Source organism: Rhipicephalus sanguineus, chromosome 6 (genome assembly GCF_013339695.2).
Source record: "Rhipicephalus sanguineus isolate Rsan-2018 chromosome 6, BIME_Rsan_1.4, whole genome shotgun sequence".
NCBI classification, from domain to species: domain Eukaryota; kingdom Metazoa; phylum Arthropoda; class Arachnida; order Ixodida; family Ixodidae; genus Rhipicephalus; species Rhipicephalus sanguineus.
Window position 1 is genome coordinate 36,519,950 of NC_051181.1, and position 21,149 is coordinate 36,541,098.

Below are 21,149 nucleotides of genomic sequence, written 5' to 3' on the forward strand. Positions count from 1 at the left end.
AACACCTTCCTGTGAAACAGTCAAGCTTTCTCTGCCATAGTTTGTGGACTGTTATATAATGGTCACTGTATGCAGGTGTCAATGGCTCTGATAAACTAATAATAATAATAATAACAATAATAATAATAATAACAAATGATGCTAGTCAGCTGATCAAGGAATAATCAGTGAGGACATGGAAACAGCAAAAGCGAATATCCACGCTAACATTTGTTCATCTAAGACCATGCTGTTTTCAGGTGGGAACATTGGTCAGAAGTGATTCAAGCAAAGAATCAGTTCTATGGGTGTCCACGTGTTTTCTCGATTTATTTCTTTATTCATTATCCTCAAGGTCAAATGACGTTACAGAGAGAAGTGATCAGTGTAGATTGTAAAGAATTAGATAACTACATACAATACAAATATCCACATACAGTGAGGAAAATTAGTCTGAGATGGATAAAAGTAGGCTTGTGCGAATAGTACATTTTAGGTTCGAAGCGAATAGTGATTTTGGTCGAATAATTTTGAATCGAATTCGAATAGTATATATCACACATGATAAAGAAAAACGAGCATATTTGTCATGACCCAACCAACCTGCATTTAGTTGTAACAAGGCATGTGCAAATGTCATTCTTTTTGGTTCAAAGGAAGTGGAAGCAACTCTGAATAGTAGCAGGATTTGGCTTTCGGTAGAATGCAAGTGATAACCTGTAAAGTATGTTACATTTTAAAATTTACTGCACTTGGAGCATATAAGCTGGTACAACAAGTAAAAAAATGATGAATCGATGTGAGGGTAATACTGTTCATTTAACCTTGAAGTGGGGCTTCGCGGCAGTGCGGATTTTTCCTGGAAAGGTGTATTCACGGTACAGCACTCCTCCACTGCAGTGAAACCACCTTTACAGGAGATTACAAACGGACAGTGCGGATTTTTTTTAAAGATGTTTTCACGGTACAGCACCACTGCACTGCAGTGAAACCACCTTTACAGGAGGGTTACAAGCGGAATAATATACACCTATTCGTTCCTTTCGAATACTTCGAAATTTTCAATAATTTAAATTCGAATCGAAGCGAATTCGAATACTGTATTATTTGTTCGTATATTCGAAGTGCTCGAATATTCGCACAAGCCTAGATAAAAGAGACTCATAAACACACATATACAGTAGACTCTCAGTAAACGGAAATCTCTTAACTCTTTCCTTACCACGGGGAAATTGGCCTATTTTTGTATGTTGCAACTAGGAATTTTCTGTGCCGTTGCTACTAGGTTTACAGTGCCATGCAATACATCAAAATAAAGACAAATGAATGTACTTTTGAATGCTGTTTATCTTAAAACAATAGAAAAAACTTATTTGGCCAAGAAAATTCCTATACAAAAAAAAATCAAAATATTTCAAAACATTTTTTAGGAAGGAAGCCACATCTCCAACAAAACATTTTTTTGGGAAATTCCGAAATATACAAAATGTTTATTAATCACAGGGCAACATTATTTAGAGAAATGGCTAAAATCGATAAAGCTGTATTTGAGTTACAAAAAAATTACTTGATGCATAGCGAAATAGTGAAGTTCCAAGTTGGTCCTAGCCAAGATTTTTTTTTTTTTAAGAAATAAAATTTTACAGCACAATATTAGATACCAAAATGCAAGTACTAAATGTAGAGTTTGAAAGGTACATTCGACGAAAGAAGTGGCAGATATAAATATATAACAAAAATTGATAAACACAAATAATTAAGTACGTTCACAACAAACGTCATAATAATAGACTTATATCTTCAGAGTAAAAAATTATGGAAAAATTATGAGAGATGCAAAATATTTAAAACAGCGTAGTGGAGTAGGAGTGAAAAAACGAAAGTTTTAGCTCAAGAACTTCTCGAGCTATAAATTGTTCACTCAGGGAGATCAGCGTGCCAGGCACCAAAACAGTTCGTTCGCCGTTCGTTTCGGGATCCGAAACATGCAGCGTGGCCAGGAGCGCGGTAAAACGCTGCCTTGCTATGACTTTTGGTGGAAGAAGTCCCGAAAGCAATTTAGTCGTACTCGAGTACAAATTTAGACGCGGAAGTTCTAATATCCCCATGTACATCGGGAGTCCAATAAACTTCACCATCTCCTCTGGCGTCACCTCCTTCCACGATCCGTCTTTCTCACTGTATGTCGGCTTTTCAAGTATGTGGGCCCACGCATACTTGAAAAGCATACCTCCGCCGTGAAGAAGAGGCGGAAAAAATCCAGCGCTCTCGTCAGCCGATGTGAGTTACTGCGGAGCGTCATGTTGAGGTCGATGCCCAGATGCGCGCGTCCCTCTGGGGTCGGAAGTCCACGCGTCTTTGTCCTGGAGGCACCACGACATGCCCAAGTGAAGTAGACACGCTAAAGATAATAATAATAATAATATGTGGGACACATACAGAGGAAGTCAGCCGGCTCCAGAACACTACAAACAAAAGTGAAAGTGAAAACGAAACTTGCTCGCGACTAACAGCTGACGTTTCCGGCTGATCTGGTGAAATTTCTTCATCGGAGCTGAAATCCGACGTCACCACATCGTTGTCTGATTCATCACTGCTCGAGAAGTCCAAAAGATTGCTCGTCGAAGCGCCGGTATCGAGCGAAATTGCTTTTTTCCGAGCGCGCGTCGTTTCGGATGTCAACACCATCGCGCGGCTCACGTGCGCTTCAACCTATGAACGCGCGCGCCCTTTAAAAATCGCGCGAACCGTGCAGAAACAGCAATTCTAGTGTGTGTACAATCGTCTAGATGGCGCTTCATGTCGAAGCGCACGGCGGTTGTTGTGAAATCATCGTTCACCGGTGAACTATGCCTAGTGGCGTGGTAAGGAAAGAGTTAAACGGAACTGCTGCATTAATGGAACAACTGCCTCTAACATGATTGGTTTTGTACTTGAATTGTGCACTCATGTTCACCTTTCGGTAAAAGGAACTCCTGCTAAACGGAACATATTTTCCTGGTCTCTTCAGGTTCCGTTTAATGACAGTCTACTGTGGTTAGTGGTAGTCAGCCTGTGCCATTTGCACCATTTGGCTACAGTTCTACTCGTCTACGGCAAAGTTCATTGTTTTCACCTGCTTACATGGCACTGGAGTGTTCTTGGCCTAAAATATTGCTTGTCACCAAACACCCAACAGCTCGTCTAGAATACAGTCAAATCTCGTTACAACGAACACCACATTAACGAACATTTCAAATTAACGAACTTTTAAGAAATCCCGTGCCGACTGCTTATAGTTTCAATGTAAAAATATTTCACTACTACGAACTTCAAATTAACGAACATTTCAGAATAACGATCGTTATTTAATTCCCGTGTAATCTTTAAACGCCTCAGTACTACGAACTTATATCCCGAAATGCGAGGATTCTTAGATTTCAGCTTGATTTCAGTGTATCGGTCATGGCAGTCGGAGCTGTAAGGTAGCAGACGATGCAGCGCGAAGAGCGGACGCCCTCCCGCTAAAACCTGAGATGGCACGGGAGGAGAAAGACGCGGGCGGAGAATTTTTTTTTTTTTTCCCCTTCGTTGCGGAGGCGACAACGCATCAGGTTTTGTAAAGGCCCAACCGCATGCATAGCACGCGACTTTCGAGCGAAGGTGGGCTCCGTCGCGCTGCTCGATTGAAAACTATTGCACGCACGCAGGCAAATTACGATAAAGAATTACAGAGTAGATGAATGACAACGTGCCAAATTTATTATTGTCTTGTTTGAGATAAAGATGCCATAAAAGCGTTTCGGGACTTCCTTTTTTCGCAATCTTATGTTTAACCGCGGCAGTAGTATCTGCTGTGATCCCATGGGGCGCCCGGAAGCGTACGCTGCCTACGCTACGTCGCACTTTGCAAACTGCGTTATGTTGGGGTTAGTCCACGAGGCGCATCTCGGCAACGTTTCCTCTTGCTATCATAGAACGTTTAAGAAAAGCCGCAGCGCCTCACGTCGTTGCTTCGCAGGGAGAAGGGCTACCTCACACGACGACGATGTTGACATTGCAGCAAGCTACTACCACTGCAGCAAGCTACCACCGAAACATCAAAACGAACCGTCGATCATAAATAACGACAAAATACGGCCGCTGCCTCGCTCTCCGCGTGAGATGGGGCTGTAAATAAGGTAGTCTACAACTTGCATTCCTTGAAGTACGCGCCGATTGGAAGCATCACGAGCAAATTGCAACCGAAGCAAGGGTCAGAGATGCTGCCATGTTGTTGGATATCGTCATGCTCACTTCCGGGCGACAAGCGATGTTTTCTGGCTTTCCAGAAACCTGGGATGCTATCGCGGAACGATTCTATTTCAGATTCCAATGCCTTTCGTGCTTTTCGCGCTTGGCCAGTGGTCAGAACGACGGTCCGTCCGCGTTATCAGCGCGATCAGCCAGCCGTGTGGAATCGGAAATAGCATCGTTTCGCGATTGCACTCCTGCGACAAGCGACGGCGATGGATGGCCCTCCGCGACAGCAAATCCTGTCGGCCGTCGCTCAAAACTCGCGTGCATGCAGTTGGGCCTTAAAGGATTGCAGCGATGACATGGACGACGATGTCACGGTAGCACCCGAAGATCGCGACGAGTCCGTGTCGGCCACAGATGCGTTGGACTACTTGAGGAAACTCCGCATATTCATAGAAAAAAGCGGAACAGCGACCGAAGCGGCGGATAAAAATGCGGACGGTCTAGAATCGTTTGTGACGCAGTGTTTGTGCCGCACCCGTCAAAAAAACGATCACGGACTATTTCAAATAAACGTGCCTTGTCTGACGTTCACGTGTGCATTGTTGTGAGAAACGAGTTCAAGGACGTACCGTTGCAAAGGTAGGACGTTTGCGTTACTGAAATTCTATTGTTATGGTAAATTTTTGGGCTTTCACTATAACGACCTTTCAGAATAACGAACATTTTTCCGCGGTCCCCTGAAGTTCGTTATACCGAGATTTCACTGTATATAAAACTCCACCACTATCCCTCTTTCCACTGATACACTTTTTCTCATTAAAGCATATAGGTCTGAAATGACCTAACCATAGTATTGGGATAGTGCATGTGCGTGTAGCCTGCATTATTGATACTTTGTCATGTTCTCCACATAAAGTGCCACAATAGATGTATTCAGAAAGTGCAGGGACCAGCCAATGACTTTCGCGCAAGTGCAGTGATGACTTGTACGGATAAGTACTGGAAATGCACGGAAGCATTATGGCAGCAGGCGACAAACAGGGTAGCTTGACATAAATGCTGCTAAACCCATTACGGCAGGGATATTAACTAACTGCTGAGTAGTGCGTGTAACTCTTGTAAGTGTAATCCATGCTTTTAATAGGCGACAACCCAAATGCGCCACGCCACTATTCACTGCAGCAGCTTTGTGCAAAGCTCCTGAGTGCGCTACTCAGATGCATTGTTTGCAGGAATGAAAGCAGCTAGTTGGCGCTGCACTTGTGCACTGTCAGGAGGGGAGAGGGTATGAAGCACACTGTCACCGCAAACTTGTGTGCGCCCCTACGGTGACGGCGTCAGCTTAGTAGGCAAGATGCTGCACACAACTAGTCGGGAACAGTCGGCTCCATGCTGCAGCACATGCTGTGTTGCAATTGAGTTATGGAGGTTTTATACTGTAGCCTACTACATTGATGAAAGCCGGTTGGGTCTTCTGCTCTGCAGCCACAGCCACTGTGTTCCATGTCACTGTTTCAGAATGCTCCTTGCTATTGCAACTGTGCACTATGACACGGTTGTGCAAGAGAGCCTTAATTTTTTCCATGCTTTGCTCGTATTTGCGGCACTTGTGAGGAGACACAGATTTGTACTTGGTGGTTAATGTGTCTTCCCAACACATACCATACTTATTCGCGAGAGTTTACTGTACGGGCACTGAAGGCCCGACTGGCAGGCCTTCAATGGCAATTTTACTACTGGAGGCCGTGGTAATTTCACTACTTGAGTGAAGTAAAAGAAGCTTAATTCATTTTTTGCACCATTTCATGGTCCTTTGGGAGGCTGAAAAATCGGACATAGACTGTATGTTCTTACGAGTCATTCCCTGTATTAGAATATTTGTATTTGCATTTACTACTGCAACTGCCTTGTGCTTTTTTATTCTTTCTGTAAGCTTTAGCATCATTATTGTAGCTTTTTTTCCACTGTAATGTTGTGTATAGAAGCCCCAAAAGTATCTCAAATAAGTGTATTTCAAGATTGTTATCTAACACCTCGTGGCTGGCAAAGCACAGCCATAGTTGCTTTTGCACCGTAACACCTGATTCATTTGACAAATAAGTGTAGTATGTGTATGTTCAATTCAACTTATAGAGAGTTCAATACTCCCAAATAAGGCAATTGTGTGTTGTTCCTTCTCACTTAATTATTGCCGGTTTCTTCAGGGTCCTTGCTTCTTTCTGTTTGGCAGGGAGAGGAACTGGTGGTGCACTATCTTCCGGCTGAGCTGGACCAGTTCAATGCATGGGACACTTGGGTTGACATCACACTTGGCACCACTGGTAAGGACTGGAATGTGCAAGTGCTATGTAATGTGTGTAATGTCGAACCCGGGTATATCGAACTCGCCAAAAAACGTTTATTAGTTCGATATATGGCATAATTCGATATAGGCTCGCTATAGGATTTTGACACAAAGGCACATAACAATAAGAAAAATACTTTATTAATATGGTGGCTTACTTGCGTGCCCTACTTTGGAACAAAATAGCCCTGGATTTTTTTCTGTGTCAATGACTTCGCTGCCTGCGACAGCACGCACGCCTCCACGTTGTCCAACGAGTCGGAGCAGCTGAGGCCGCAACCTTCCACATTCACGCAATAGAGCCGGACCAACGCAAGTGCACTAATCACTTCGGAGGATGTAGGCAATGGGCCATCGTCGATTTCCTTATTGCTGTCGCTTTGGCTCGTGGTCGGCACGAGGTCTGCAACGTAGTCCTCATCTTGTAGCTCACCCATGATGGCGACATCATCGTCCGCACTGACGAACTCGTCGAATGTCGATCCGTCGATAGCTCCCGGGAACTCTGCCAGCTCGCTCCAAACTTCGGCGGAAACACCTGCGGTGTCTTCAGTGCTGTCATCGGAATTTGGGGTGTCATCACCAGGCATGCGGAAGCCGGCATGCCTAAAGCAGTTCTGTATCGTCTCCTTCGTGACATCTGCCCACGATCTACTCAACATAGAAAGAGCTCCGAGCAAGTCGATCTTAAGCTCCCTGCCGACACGAAGGTTCTGCAGCAGCCTCTCCACCAGGCGCTTCCGACAGCCGGCTTTCAGTGCGCGTATAACGCCTTGATCCAGTGGTTGCAGTACAGACGTAGTGTTTGGGGGCAAAAAACACAGCTCGATGTTGATGAAGGTCGTTCTGCAGTGGTGCGATGAACAATTGTCCACAAGCAGGCACACCTTGCGATTTTCGCCTACCAAATCATCATTCCACGACGATAGCCACCTGCCGAAAAGCTCCCTGGTCATCCACGCTTTTGAGTTTGCTCGGTAGGTAACTGGAAGCATTTCGAAAACACCGCGGTGCTGTGCTTTTCCCGATAACCAGAGGTCGAAGCTCTTTCGATCCGTCTAAATTAGCTGCCAACAGCACGGACACACGAGCTTTGTTTGTCTTGCCGCCGCAAGTCTTGTCGCCACGACACGCAAGTGCCTTGTTTGGCAACATTTGCCAAAATAGAGCGGTTTCATCAGCATTGAAGATATCTTGGGCTTGATATCTTGCTGCGATATCTCGCCATTTGTCTACGCTGTCCAGGTCCGCCGCTCTGCTTTCACCTGTAACAGCTTTGCCAACGATGTCGTGCCGTTCTTTGAACCGTTGGAGCCAGCCTGAACCGCCTTGGAGATCGTTCCTGCCAAGCAGGAAAGCAAGGTCCTTGGCTTTCTGCTCGATCATAGGGCCGGACACCGGGTGTTTCGCGACCGAACGTCCACAAACCATTTGTAAACGGCCGCTTCAACATCTTCGTACACAGCAGTGCGCACACGGCGGGCGCCACGGGCACCTGGCCTTTTGTCCGACTTGGCCCTGATGTCTGCCTTGTTCTTCAGGATAGTACTCAAGGTGCTCCTTGGAATTTTGTACGCGGCGGCGACGTCGGACTTCTTTTCACCGCGCTCGACCCGATTTATGATTTCGAGTTTCGCGGTGAACGGCAAATTCTGCCTCTTTGCACAACTCATGACGGCAGCGCGCCAATAATGTTCACAGAGCACCAACAGGCAACACCACCAGCACGAACCACGCTGAATGAGGACTCGAGGAAAACAGGCAGCAGCAGGCACACAAGCATAAAGAAAGAAAAAATGGCGCTCACTTCTACCGCCTACGCGTCTCGGAGAAAGCACAACGGCCTCTGATTGGCTGTAAGCGCTGCGAGCGGGCCAGGATCATTTCTTGCAGGGGGGTGTTCGCCCGTGCACAACCGGGTCTAAACCACTTTTTTTTTTTGGGTGGCGCCGGCAGTTTTCCCCGCCACCGCGAGGGAAAGCCAACTTGCTGGGGCACTTTTGAGGCACATGGAGTTTGATATATCAGTTGTCGTTGCTATTTTCGTTCGATGTAACAGTAACTTTTGCTATATATTCTCAATGTAAATTTACCGTGTTTAGAAATTGTTCGATATACGGGATAATTTGATATAAACAAGTTCGATATAGTCGGGCTCGACTGTATGCTGAAATAAATACCAGCCACACCGCTCATCTGTGACCATCCTCTGTAATTGGTCACAACCTAAGGATAAGTATAAGCTCCACCCACAGGACTGTTGTGTGCCTGTTCTTTAACACTACTGGATAGTCATGCCAGCTGCTTCTCATTCAAAGAACAAGCACCATCTCTCCTCTTATATAAGTACTTGGCACACAGGAAAATAAAAGTTTATTGTTTCCAACAAAAATATTTATGAGGTATAGGTGTCTCTTTTGGAGGCCCCCTCAGAGAGCAGGTGACCTTAATGCGAATTGTGCTGCAACAAAGAAATCTCTCCGCAGATGCATATTGAAACAGCTGTGATTGACTGAAAGAAACGTGTGTGTCGTACCAATGCCTTCTCTCGTCTTTACTCTAAAGAGCTGCAGGTGTTGTTGTGCATAAAAGTGGGCACATGCACTGCGCATTTCCGTCAAACTAGGTGCAGTGGCTGCTGTTGCTGGCACAGTAGTCTGTGGCGAGGAGGTGAGTGATGGAGTGTGCACATGCTAGTGGCTCATGGGGATGGCCATGCAAGTCTGCCACTGCGAAAGAAGTGCATATCGCTGCTCGCGCTTTTGCATGTACGAGCATGATGCTGAAGAAGAGAGGATCCTGAACTGCGGAAGCGAGAAGTGGGACAACGGTAGGCACATCAAGCGGAAGACGTAATTACATGCACAACACGAAAAGGGGCTCGCATGAGGCATACAAGGGCTTCCCGCTGCACGTACATACTGCTCATTGCAGCTCATCTCTACTTACATGAGGACAAAAAGGCATGCGCCTTCTTGTATTGCAAGAGTAACACCTGACATATTTTTGGCTGATTACTGATGTCAGGGTATTTAAAAGATATGTCTGGACACACAAGTTTTCTGCATCTCTGTGCCAAAGTTAGACTGTCATGGGCACACAGATGTGCTTGACACCATAAAAAATTGAGTGAGCGTAATTGGAGGGAGCAACCATGCCCATTCTTATTGCATGTCATGACTGTTACTGTGCTCAGAGCCTATATTTATTCTTAGCTTACAACCAACTACTATTGACACATTAATTCTACAGCTGTGCAAATAGCAAAATTTTGGGTGCGCAGCGAATTCGAATATTAAAAGTTTGAGTACAAATTTAGAATATTGCTCGTATATTTTTCTAATAGTATTTCTAAAATATCTTTTTAATACTTCGAAGCGAAATTACAGCAAAATGTTGCAGAGTATCCTTAAGCATGTTCATATGAGATGGGAACGTGAAAGCATTTCCTTCGGCTAGGTTTGTGTTATACACTAGGGGTGTGCGAATATTCGAAATTTCGAATATTTTTCTAATAGTGTTTGCTATTCGATTCGATTCGCACTGAAATTTTACTATTCGAACTATTCGAACTTCCCAAAGACAAATGCAGTCAACGTCCGGTTAAAAGTGACCCCTTCAGATTTTCAATATGCTTCACCTCATCACACCCCCGTATTGCGGCAAAGCTGCCTTTCAAGCTCCGTTACGGTCGAACTTAGGCAAGAGACAGTCAACGTCCGATTGGAAGTGGTCCCTAGATTTTCAATATGCTTCACCTCCTCACACCCCCGTATTGCGGCAAAGCTGCCTTTCAAGCTTCGTTACGGTCGAACGTTGCCAAGACACAGTCAACGTCCGATTGGAAGTGGTCCCTAGATTGTCAATATGCTTCACCTCATCACACCCCAGTATTGCGTCAAAGCTGCCTTTCAAGCTCCGTTACGGTCGCAAAAGTATTAACTAAAGAAAACGCTGGTTCCAACAGGGAGATGAAAGATGTGGCCAAGGTGAGGGCTCAATTAATGCTGTTTCAGACCTGAAATTTGGGCAGGAAGTCCGAAAAATCGGATGCCGAAGCTTTTTAGCATTCAAAATTTCAGATGTTCTTATATATCGACGTCTACGAGGCAGATTTGGAACTCCGGACTTGAAGGGAGCACACCCTTGTCCGCCACATCATTTGGGCTTGCACAGCAGTTGAAAGAGGAGGAGAGGCTGAGGAAATGGCATCTCTGCCTATCACGTGTAAAGTGTTGTCGGCAACACTTTGGTTGCACCAAATCATGAACATAAATACAATTCGGCCTCTACATTGCCTCATTCTTGATGAGAAAGACAACTATGAAATATGACCCCACCAGCGCTTCATCAACCTAGCGAAAAGGAACACTTTCATGTTGTTATCTCACAAGAACATACTTAGGGATTCTCTGCAACTTTTTCTGTAATTTCACTTCGAATTATTCGAAAAATGTTTGAGATATATTAGAAAATTATTCGAAATTATTCGATTCGATTCGCACTCAGTTTTTATTATTCGAATTCGCTTCGCACCCAAAATTTTGCTATTCGCACAGCTCTATTATACACTCAAACATCATCATAGCGAAGTTACATCTTACACGAAAATAACTTTGTTATATCCAAAAATTCGTTATACACGTATATTCCTAACACTCTATCTCTTGCAAGACTATTCTTCATTTACTTCGTTAAAACTGATATCTTGTTATATCCATCTTCGTTATACAGTATAGACCGCTTATAACGTATGTCGCCGGAGTCGCGAATATCCGCACTATAAGCGGTACCGCACTATAACCAAAACAACCTTCTTCAATGGCTGCACTTGCGCAAAACGTGTTGAGCATGTAGCCTCGCGTGTCCGATAATCGACATATGCGATTTGGGGCGCTTACAACCACTTAAATCTCCGAATGTTCAAAAATTAACCGCCAAAGACCCGCATTGCCAACGAAATGAACACGGGGGAAAAAAGCAAACAAAACAAAGTGCCATTGCGGAAATTCGCCGACTACATTTCAGGCCACCTCGAGGTATGCGCATTACACAGAAAGCATGTCGAATCGCGACCGAAATTTCACGTGCTGAGCGGTACCGATCGTTCGATTTCACGGGCGCGCACGCGATGTCCAAGACATTGCAATCGAATCCGGAACTACCATTCGAGAGTTGCATGTGCCAACCATGCCCTCGTTTTCATTAACGATATGATTCCCTTCCCTTCAAGTGCAGCCATCGCAAAAAGTTTCGTTGATTCCTCACCAACCCGCAACTTTTATCGCCCGCGACCGCTACCGAAAAGCAACCAACGCTGATTAGGCCTAGCCTGCGGTTCAGCATGTTGTCGCGGGAAGTTTGTCCAAGACAACATAAAGATCGGACGTCAAAAAGATCGCACTCAAGCACTAACCCAAGAACAGCGCGCGTGATACGAAGTTTGTGTTCGCGGCCGGGAGATCAACGGCGACAAAAGCCCGCCAAGCTCGCTTAAGTCCGCGCACTGGCAGAAAAGGCGAAAGCTCGCGTCATGAAGCCGCAAAACTTTTCTATTTGCGGACGAGGTAGCAAATGCGATATCTGTAGCAAGTGTGATAACGACGACGCTTTTCCCGACAGGAAACTTACTTTAAACCGGACTTGATGAGGATGCGATCGTACGTTCCACGCGGAACGCGCTGCCGGCAAGCGGCCGCGGAGCCTTGTTGCCGCCGGTGCAAAGGCTACTCCGTCGCCTAGGCAACCACCATCCTTCCCTACTCGGCGAGCCCGCACAGCGCTGCCGCGGTCTTTTTCCTTCTTCCACCCCTCGTTCGTTCACTGTGCGTGCCCTCGCCCTTCGTAACGACCTCGTCGCTCCCTCCCCAGCGGCGTACCTCCTTTGAGAACCGCACTCGCTACCGTGTTTGCCGGAAATATTTTCCCACAACCGCATTATAAACGGTATTTCATCTTGGGGGACTGCACTATAAGCGGTATGCGTATATATGCGGTTCTATGGGAGGGTAAACGGGAGTCGAAAAAGACCGCATTATAACCGGTCCTGCACTATATGCGGTTACGTTATAAGTGGTCTGCACTGTATTGAGGTTTGAGTGTAGAGGGGGTTGGAAAGTGGTGTTCCAGAGTTGGGTTATAAAGAATGAGGGAATGTGAAGGTCGAATTGTGTTTATTTATACGATTCAGTACCACCAAAGTGGGGTCGAGAACACTTTATTTTGTCTTCGGGGTACTATAAATCACAACGTTGACGAATCTTCTTTGGCTGACGTAAGCTTTACCACAACTGTGTGGGATTTTATATACCACTTCCGTATCACAGGGGACAAATGGCTTCTTGTGCCTCTTTTCGCACCCTGAAAAGAAGCACAAGAAGACATTTGTCTCCTGCGATACGGAAGGGATATATAAAATCCCACGCAGGTTGTATTAAAGCTTACATCAGCCATACGGGCCAATGTCTTAATGATAGATTAAGAGAGGACGCGACTACGCTAATGGCTCAGAATGACAGGGCGCACCTTCCTGCGCATTGCAGGAAGTGCGGGTGCTCAGCACTTTTCGAGGAGGCAGACGTAATGAGTAGAGCAAAGGGAAGGCGTGAAAGAGAGATTCTAGAGGCGGACCAGATTAAGATTGCTGCAGACGCGTGCATCAGTGCACCTTTGGTGTATTTGACGATGAAGGAAACGAACTTCCTGCACAGCAGCTGATCATATGTATCACCCTTTAACAGACCTTAGATTGTTACCACACCTCCCAGCGATTCAGCACCATTTTTTTGTGACAGTGGCTGTTGTGAATACACCTGCGCATAAGCTTTCTTGGTGAGAAGTTTTTTTAGAATAAACTCAGTTGCAAGTGAGCGTCCTTTCGGTCGTGTTGTCTTTCTTTCTAACCAAATCCGCACTCTCCCTATGCAAGATGCTTTTTAATATCTCTTCGCTGTCAAGAGGGGGCAAATACATTGAACTCTATGGACGTTCGCCGGGTGGGCATGCCAGATTTCTTCACTGCCACGAGAATTTCATTCTTGAGGGCTTTCGTTCTTGAAGGGTTCCCCTGTAGTATGCTGGCTGTTGGGTGTTCTGTTAGTTAGGACTGTTTGTTGCGTAAAAATAAGGTGCCTTTTATTGTGTTTTGCAGCGAGCCAACCCTCAAAGCACGTCGCCAGCCTGCAACCAGTGACTCCTGAGCCTGTGTCTCGTGGGTTCATTTCTTTTTCTTAAGGACACGTTTATGGGTATTACGTGAGGGTTTGGAATACAGTAAATAAGTAGATAAAGTTCCTGAGCGTTTATTCGAACTCTGTGGAAACCACTGAAAAGTCTAAATTATTGAGAGACCAAAAAGGAGGATTCACCAGAAAAAAAGCACCTTTATTGGCCCTAGTAGCTGGAAAAACTTGTTGTTGCACGTCTGCACACAAGCACTCTCACGCACGACCAAGTCTGGCTGTATTTGAGCCAGTGTTTGGCCATCGCTGTAGGTTGTCAATAGCACTGATACAGCCTGCGCTAAATTCGCACTTGATAACTGTGGTGTGGGTGGCGCGTCATCGGAGTCACTGTCCACCTGCGCTGGTGCAAGGGCCTGACAGACAATCTCATCATCATCCAACTCGGCAAAACTCCCGAGCAATATCGGATTGAGGTCGGCTGCCTTCCACCTGGCGAATAATCACTGCTTTTTTTTTTCACCATCGTCAGTGTCTTGTAGTTGCCGCGTTTCTTCATTAGTACTGAAGGCGCAGATGCAACGGGTGGCGTCCGAGCCATTTCAGCAGATCCGGCCTCGCACGCCAAGCAACAAGCAAGAGAGTGAGATGCAAAGCACAAGACTCTGATCAGGCCTAGCCACAGAAACAACTGACAACGCAAACCCTCAAACACCAAAAAGGAACGATGTCGGGCAAGTTCAAGCTGTAGCGTTTGTGGTGTACAGTAAAATCTCGTTACTACGAACATCACATTAACGAAATTTTCAAAATTTACGAATCTTTTTGAAATCCCCGCCAAAATCCCTATATTGCCAAGGTAAAAAACTTTCAGTACTACGAATTTCTGAATACCGAATATTTCAGATTAACGTACGTAATTTAACCCTCAAATGAACGAGATGCTTCCTTATTAGAAGTTCGGTGGATGTTTTGGTACGGAAATCCCTGAGGCTTGCACCTATCATCATCTGCAGCAGATACGCACCAGAAAACCCGCTTCAACGGGTGCAGCCCCATCAGTGTCGACATCAACGCGAGCGTACAACCAATACAACAGCATCGTAGGCTTAGCGGGCTTAGTCCTGCTGTTTCCCCTGTTCTCCCCACGTTATTAGTTGCTGTCAGTTGGAGCTGCGAAGTTGGGATCGTGTTGTGCATTCGCTTTTCTGGCAATGAGTTCTCCTGGCCCCAGCGGTAAAAAGAAGTGACACCAGTTTTCGCTTAAAGGGGTACTGACACCTTTTTTAGAAGGCGAGTTTACTCTGCCATACAGATCTGCTGTATGCAGAGACGGCTCTGAGCAAGTGGGAAGCTCGGCAAATGCTGATGAGATATTTTATTTTGATATTAAAATCAATTTTTTCATGGCGTAGCTACTGACATCGACATTAGCTTGACGTCAGGCTACAGTACAAATTCTGGTGACTTCACGCAGCAGTCTGGCTAGTTGTGATGACGTTAGGTACCAAAACTTCCAAGATGGCTGCTTGTGCGTCTTCAAAACTTCCAAAATGGCCGCTTGTGCGTCACCAACGGAGCCACGGTCTCTTATAAAAATGTGTTTAAACAGTCCATAGACTGTCTAAACCCATTTTTAGGCAGTCTATAGACTGTCTAAATATATTTTTGTAAGGGATGTGCGGAGCGGCCGTGGAAATGTCACTGTATATTGTGCGAGCACGTGACGAGAAGCTCATACCGTGTTGTGACGTCAGGGTACAGTAGGAACCGAAACTAGCTTTTAAAAACATACTGTAATTACGTTTTCAGGTCGCACTCGCGCTTAGCACTACCTTTTCTATGCTCTTGAGGGCCTGACCTTTCATTTGACGCAAAAAAACGACAACTGAAAATATTCGTGTCAGTACCCCTTTAAGGAAAAAGTGGACATTCTGACGGAGCTGAATGCTAGAAAAAAGCAAGTGGACATATGCAGGGAGCGTGATACCGCGCCATCAACAGTGGAAACGATACTCAAGGATCGGAAGAAATTCGTGAAATTACATTGAGAATCACAGCTGGCTCATTCAAGAAAACGCTTGCGGCTAGGCAACTACCATACCGTCGACGACGCCGTCCTCACATGGTTTAAGGATGCCAGACAATACGGTGTTCCCTTGTCAGGCCCTATTATTCAAGAAAAGGTGCGACAGTTGGCGGTCGCTTTGGGCACCTCCGGCTTCGACGCAAGTGCCGGATGGCTCTGTTGGTTCCGGCAAAGGAATGGCATCGCATGGCAAGTCGCATGCGGGGAAGAAAAGGCAGCAGATGCCGAAAGTGCGATTGCCTGGCGAAACGAGCGCTTTCAGGAGATCGTCAAGTCGTTCAGTCCAGACGTTTTCAACGCTGACAAAACGGAGTGTTTTTATCGGCTGTTACCTGATAAAACAATGAACTTTAACGGTGAAAAGTGCGAGGGCGGGAAGAAATCGTGTCTTCGCGTGTCAGTGCTCTTCAACTGCAACGCCACGGGCATGGAAAAACTCAAGTCTCTTGTTATTGGCAAGTACGCCAAGCCTCACTGTTTTAAAAACGTTGTCTCGTTGCCTTGCAACAACCGGGCAAATAAGAAAGCATGGATGACGCGAGAACTGTTCACGCAGCGGCTGCTGCAGCTTGACGACACAATGAAGAAGAAACAAAGGAAGGTTCTTTTAATCGTTGATAACAGTTCGGCACATATGGTGAATGTGCGGTTGAGCAATGTGCAGCTTGAATTTCTGCCCCTGAATTGGACTTCTTTGCTCCAATTTTTAGACCAGGGCATCATCAGATGTGTGAAGGCCGAATTTCGGAAGCGACTTGTGCAGCGCCTTCTCATTAACATACGACTGATGCTGCCCACTGAGGTCGACATCCATCAAGCACCATTAGCAACTGCTGGCGAAAGGCAGGTCTTCTCGAGACTTCGCTTACGCCGCAAGATTGCGAGCCTACGCCACGAGACTGCGATGACGAAGCAGAGCTCGACCCAGAGCTTTGGAATGAGCTTACCGAGAAGCTCCCGGTAGACGCTGCAGTAACCTTCGAGGATTACATGGACAGTGACTGCGCAGCGGCTATGTCTGCAGAGCTCACCTGCGAAGAAATTGTGAGTCAAGTGAGGGAGCAAGATTGCTGTAGTAGTGACGAAGACGACACTGGAGATACAGAGGCTGGGACAACGGAAGAGACTATTTCCATCTCGGATGTTGTGGTTTTCCTTGAGAAGACCCGATCGTACCTCGGGTGCTGCAAGGATGTACCCGATAACATCCTTAAGAAGGTTGCGGACATGGAGGCATACATGCACCAGCGTCTGCTTTCTGCTCGCCAGAAGAAGATAACAGACTGCAGTAAATTGTTTCCACACGGTGCCCATTGTTTTCGTTTATTGTTTACGCCCCAACACGTGCACCTCCTGCAGAGGTTATTTTCGTTGTTGTGTTAAATTACCGACATCATTTTTCAGTACTACGATATTTCAGAATAACGAACTAAATTTGGCAGTCCTGCAAAGTTTGTACAACAGAGATTCTACTGTAGTTCTCTTTTTCTCCTTGTTGTACGCGCAGTCATTCTCAAACTCCACACCGAGCTGACTCCGAGCATGGCTTGGCTTGGCCTGTGATTTGGCCATGGTAGCCATCGAATGGATAAGTGGCGAAAGGCGGGCTAGTTGGTACATAACTTAAAACTTGAAAAACAGCGCAAAGACAGGACGGAGGAAAGTGACACAGGGACGGGTGCTGACTACCAACTGAAATTTTTATTGACGAAACCAAGAATAAGTAGATAGACGAAAGAGTGAAAAGTAGTAGTAGATCGAATGGATGCTCGACTGGTTAAAGCCGAAAGGCGACCAATACGTGTGGCTAACAAACGTAACCTTCAAGAATTTGCAATTTCTGTGTGGATTTTCACGTTGGCACGATCTCCGGCCATAGCCAGTGCAACCTTTCAGTGCTAGCAACCTAGCAAAATTATTGTAAACATCGCTGACAGCTTGTCGTGGTGTTCGACATCACACTTGATCAGCCAGCCAAAGTCTGAAAAATCGAACGGTGCACTGTGGAACATCCGAATTTCCGGTCGTGAGTTTACATTACTTCAATGGGACGAGTAGCAGTGCCGCAAAGGGGTCCAAATAAACGAGCACGTCCAAATTTTCAACGTCCGAATAAACGGTCAGCGATTGTACGTAAGTAGTTTTTCAAGTTTGAGTGCCTAAGAAAAAAAAAGCTTTTGTGTCATCACAGAGTAGCACCGGAAAAATTGTAGCATCTCCTACAAAAGTTGATAGGTAATGTAGTGAAAGAAATGTGATGGCAGCCAACATGGCCGTGCCATCATTGGCAAAGGACCAAAACTGAGCAGTGGCGGCTATGGTGTCCAGCCCAGCTATAAGTTCACACTTGTCGAGCCATGCAGCGTGAGCTCCACAAGAGGCACAATGCAACGATGGCAAACGATGATGATAGAAAATGAAGGTGCCGCTACAGGTTACTCCCTCTACACAAATGAACACTAAATTACATGTGGTGTATATACGGGAGGGTTAGATAGGGACTAGGGGTGAACGAATATTTGAGTCTTTTCTAATAGTGTTTATATTCTCAATTTGCACCAAACTTTTACTGTTCGAACTATTTGAAGTTCTGAAAAGAAACATAATGGTTTCAGTCACTAAAAATCGCAGTATGTCGACCCAATTCTTCTAGGAAACATTGACTTATCAAAATGGTTGACGGCCATCACGACACCCTCACACTATTTTAGCGAAGGTAGCTCGATCAGTACCCATTCGTTAGAAATAATGCAGTATAAAAATACGAAGCACAGCATCTGCCAATAGTTTTGGGTGCTGTGCAAGTGCATTACACAATGAAAGCACAGGCCCGGCTGGCTTTGAAGTGTGTGCTTAATATTGTTGCCTCTGAAACGAAGACATGAGCTTCTTGCATGACAATTTCACGGTGCAGTGACAGCATGAACGCTGTAGGCGAAGCACTGCACATAAGTCACTCAAGATGATCAATGCCGCATGGCAGCATGTGTGGCGGTTCAGTGAAGCAGCACAAGTTTTCACTCAATAGTAGATCGCTGTACAAATGCATGAAAATTTGGACAAGTCATTCATCCTGCCTCTGTGTTCCTTGTCATAGTTTCAAAATACTCCTTGGTATCACCTTTATGCACTCACACAGTCACACAAAATGTCCGAACGTTTTACTTTACACTTTCAAAATTCGTACTATTTGAAATCAGCAGATGAAACAAAACTCTACAAAAGACAAACTTTTGCAGTGACTGCCACTTCTGGTTATCCAGAGCAGCAAGTATATGCCAGTCTTGATGGTGCATCCACCCAACCAGAGGGCAAGCAAATAAGTTTTTAAAAGCACTTCTGGTTGCTATGGTGTGAAGTGAATCTGTTTCATGAAGGGAGGGAGCTGAAGAAGTGAGAGAGACCTGCTGATGAAATGCCACCTCCACAATCCAAGCTCATAGCTGCCTGTTTCGTGCAAGTGCACCCAACATGCCTGCGATCATTTGTCACTTGCCCGCGATGTATGAAACTTTACTTATGTGGCGGATAAATTTTATTTATGTGCCGGGCGCAGCCATTGTGGCAACTTAATATTGTCGGTGTCTATAAGTTAAGATATCGAGTTGACCTCGTGCATTTATTTAGGATGCCGCAGTCCATATGCACCAATCGAATTTTCCAAGCATGCACTCGTTCCGTGATGTGAATGGCAATGCAGCTTGCAGTCGAGCACACAGTCTTTTTAGCAGAGCTTTTCATGTGATTTCGATGGGCAGTAGTGGTGGAACTTGCAGTGACTGCATCAGTCAACCGTTGACAACAGTGATCCAGTGCCGCTGCATTACATTGCAGCGGCACATTTCGTGTAGTTGTAGTCTTCTCTGTTTCCAAAAGACAGCCCAAAAGACATCTTTATGCAGGCTTGCACTAAATAATGCAGCTTTGCAGGTTTCAGCAGTCGTGTCACTGAGTTGTATGTCGCACTTGCTCACCCATTTTAACTGAGAAAAGTATTGGAGAGTTGCCGAATGTTGCATGCGAACGCATAAACGTGTGTCCCTCCATGCATGTTGCAATGGACTGCCGATACTATTAGCGCCGTAGCAATTAAACAATTATTAAAATGACATGACATGTTCTCTACCACATAGCATGGCCTTCGAAATTTGAAAGCACTGTCGCTGAGTTATCAGTGAATGGTTGTAGTAATCAGAGGATGATGGTGATGATGGTGGCGGCTAGCAAGTCACGCACCTCTCGCTTAGCGGAGAAAGTAACCACTAGTGCGACACCATGGCGGTGCTTAGTTTGAATTGCCCATGGCAGATCCTATTTACATGCTAATGAATGAGCTTTTTAATGCATGGAGTTTTATGGAGCTTTGCCGAACCACTTAGTTCGAATAATCTAAAAATTTGAATTAGTGACGTGCGAATGAATGAGCTTTTACTGTAGAGACGTAGCTAAACAGGAATGTTGTAGATTTTGCAGGGGAGAACCAAACACCTGTTGCTGGAAAAGTGGACTCCGAGTATGTGTGCCAACTCGAGCAGATGGTTGCGCACCAGAGGAGCCTGTCAGCCTCCCTTACCTCCCAGCTGGAAACCATGCTGCCCACTCCCAGCAATGTCTCCACACCTGAGCAGGGTGAGTGAATAACATATTTCACTATAGGATGTATTTCTGAGGTGATTTTATCAGTGTGTTGGAATGGAACGAAAACCAAGAACGAAAAACAAAAAAAAAAACGATATTTTTGACCGGAACGAAAGCGTAACCGAAACTCGATCAAATATTTCGTTCCGGAGTGAAATCGAAATTTTTTAAATCGTTTTTCGGTTCACAAGAAAATTTGGCAATCCGGAACAACATGAGCAGTTATGCATATCTCAGGGTACAGTATTAGCACGTATCCCAGGCAGGAATTCTGAAGCAAGGATATATTGAAATTGTGTGAAAAACGAACGCAGTGGCGACCAGAGATGTTTATGTTAACGCAAGTGGACTTTTGTGCGCCTGTCACGCAGGCCAGCGTGGAGAGGGCATGTCGGTGCTGAATTTTGTTACAGCAAAAGGTGTCATGAGATCACAACAGCCGATTTCGGCGCCACAGTTGTCCGCCGCCGCCGGTGTCTATAACCGTTATCGCATGAAATAAGAAAAAATGAAATCAAAAACAAATTTCTAGGATCGCATGTGATTTTGGCCCACGCCCTCTGCTTGCCACAGTGCCACGCTGGTGCTTGTAACTACTTCGCAAAAATACTCTATACCGGCATTATGTCGGGCAAGGAATCGCGTTAACATATGTAATACAGTAAAAGCTCGTTAATTCGACTCTCGTTAATTCGGA

General features: G+C 45.5%; 1 protein-coding gene across 3 annotated transcripts in view; it reads left to right on the forward strand.

Moving 5' to 3' along the window:
• Positions 1-21,149, forward strand: part of LOC119395696 (germinal-center associated nuclear protein) — a 182,411-nt gene that overhangs the window by 144,743 nt on the left and 16,519 nt on the right. For 2 of the 3 annotated variants that reach the window (XM_037662704.1, XM_037662705.2), the window contains exons 25-27: positions 6,431-6,521; positions 13,695-13,754; positions 20,279-20,443. In XM_037662704.1, coding sequence (XP_037518632.1) covers positions 6,431-6,521; positions 13,695-13,754; positions 20,279-20,443 — 316 coding nt within the window. The remainder of the gene's footprint in view (positions 1-6,430; positions 6,522-13,694; positions 13,755-20,278; positions 20,444-21,149) is intronic. The other variant, XM_049416750.1, reaches the window with a different exon arrangement.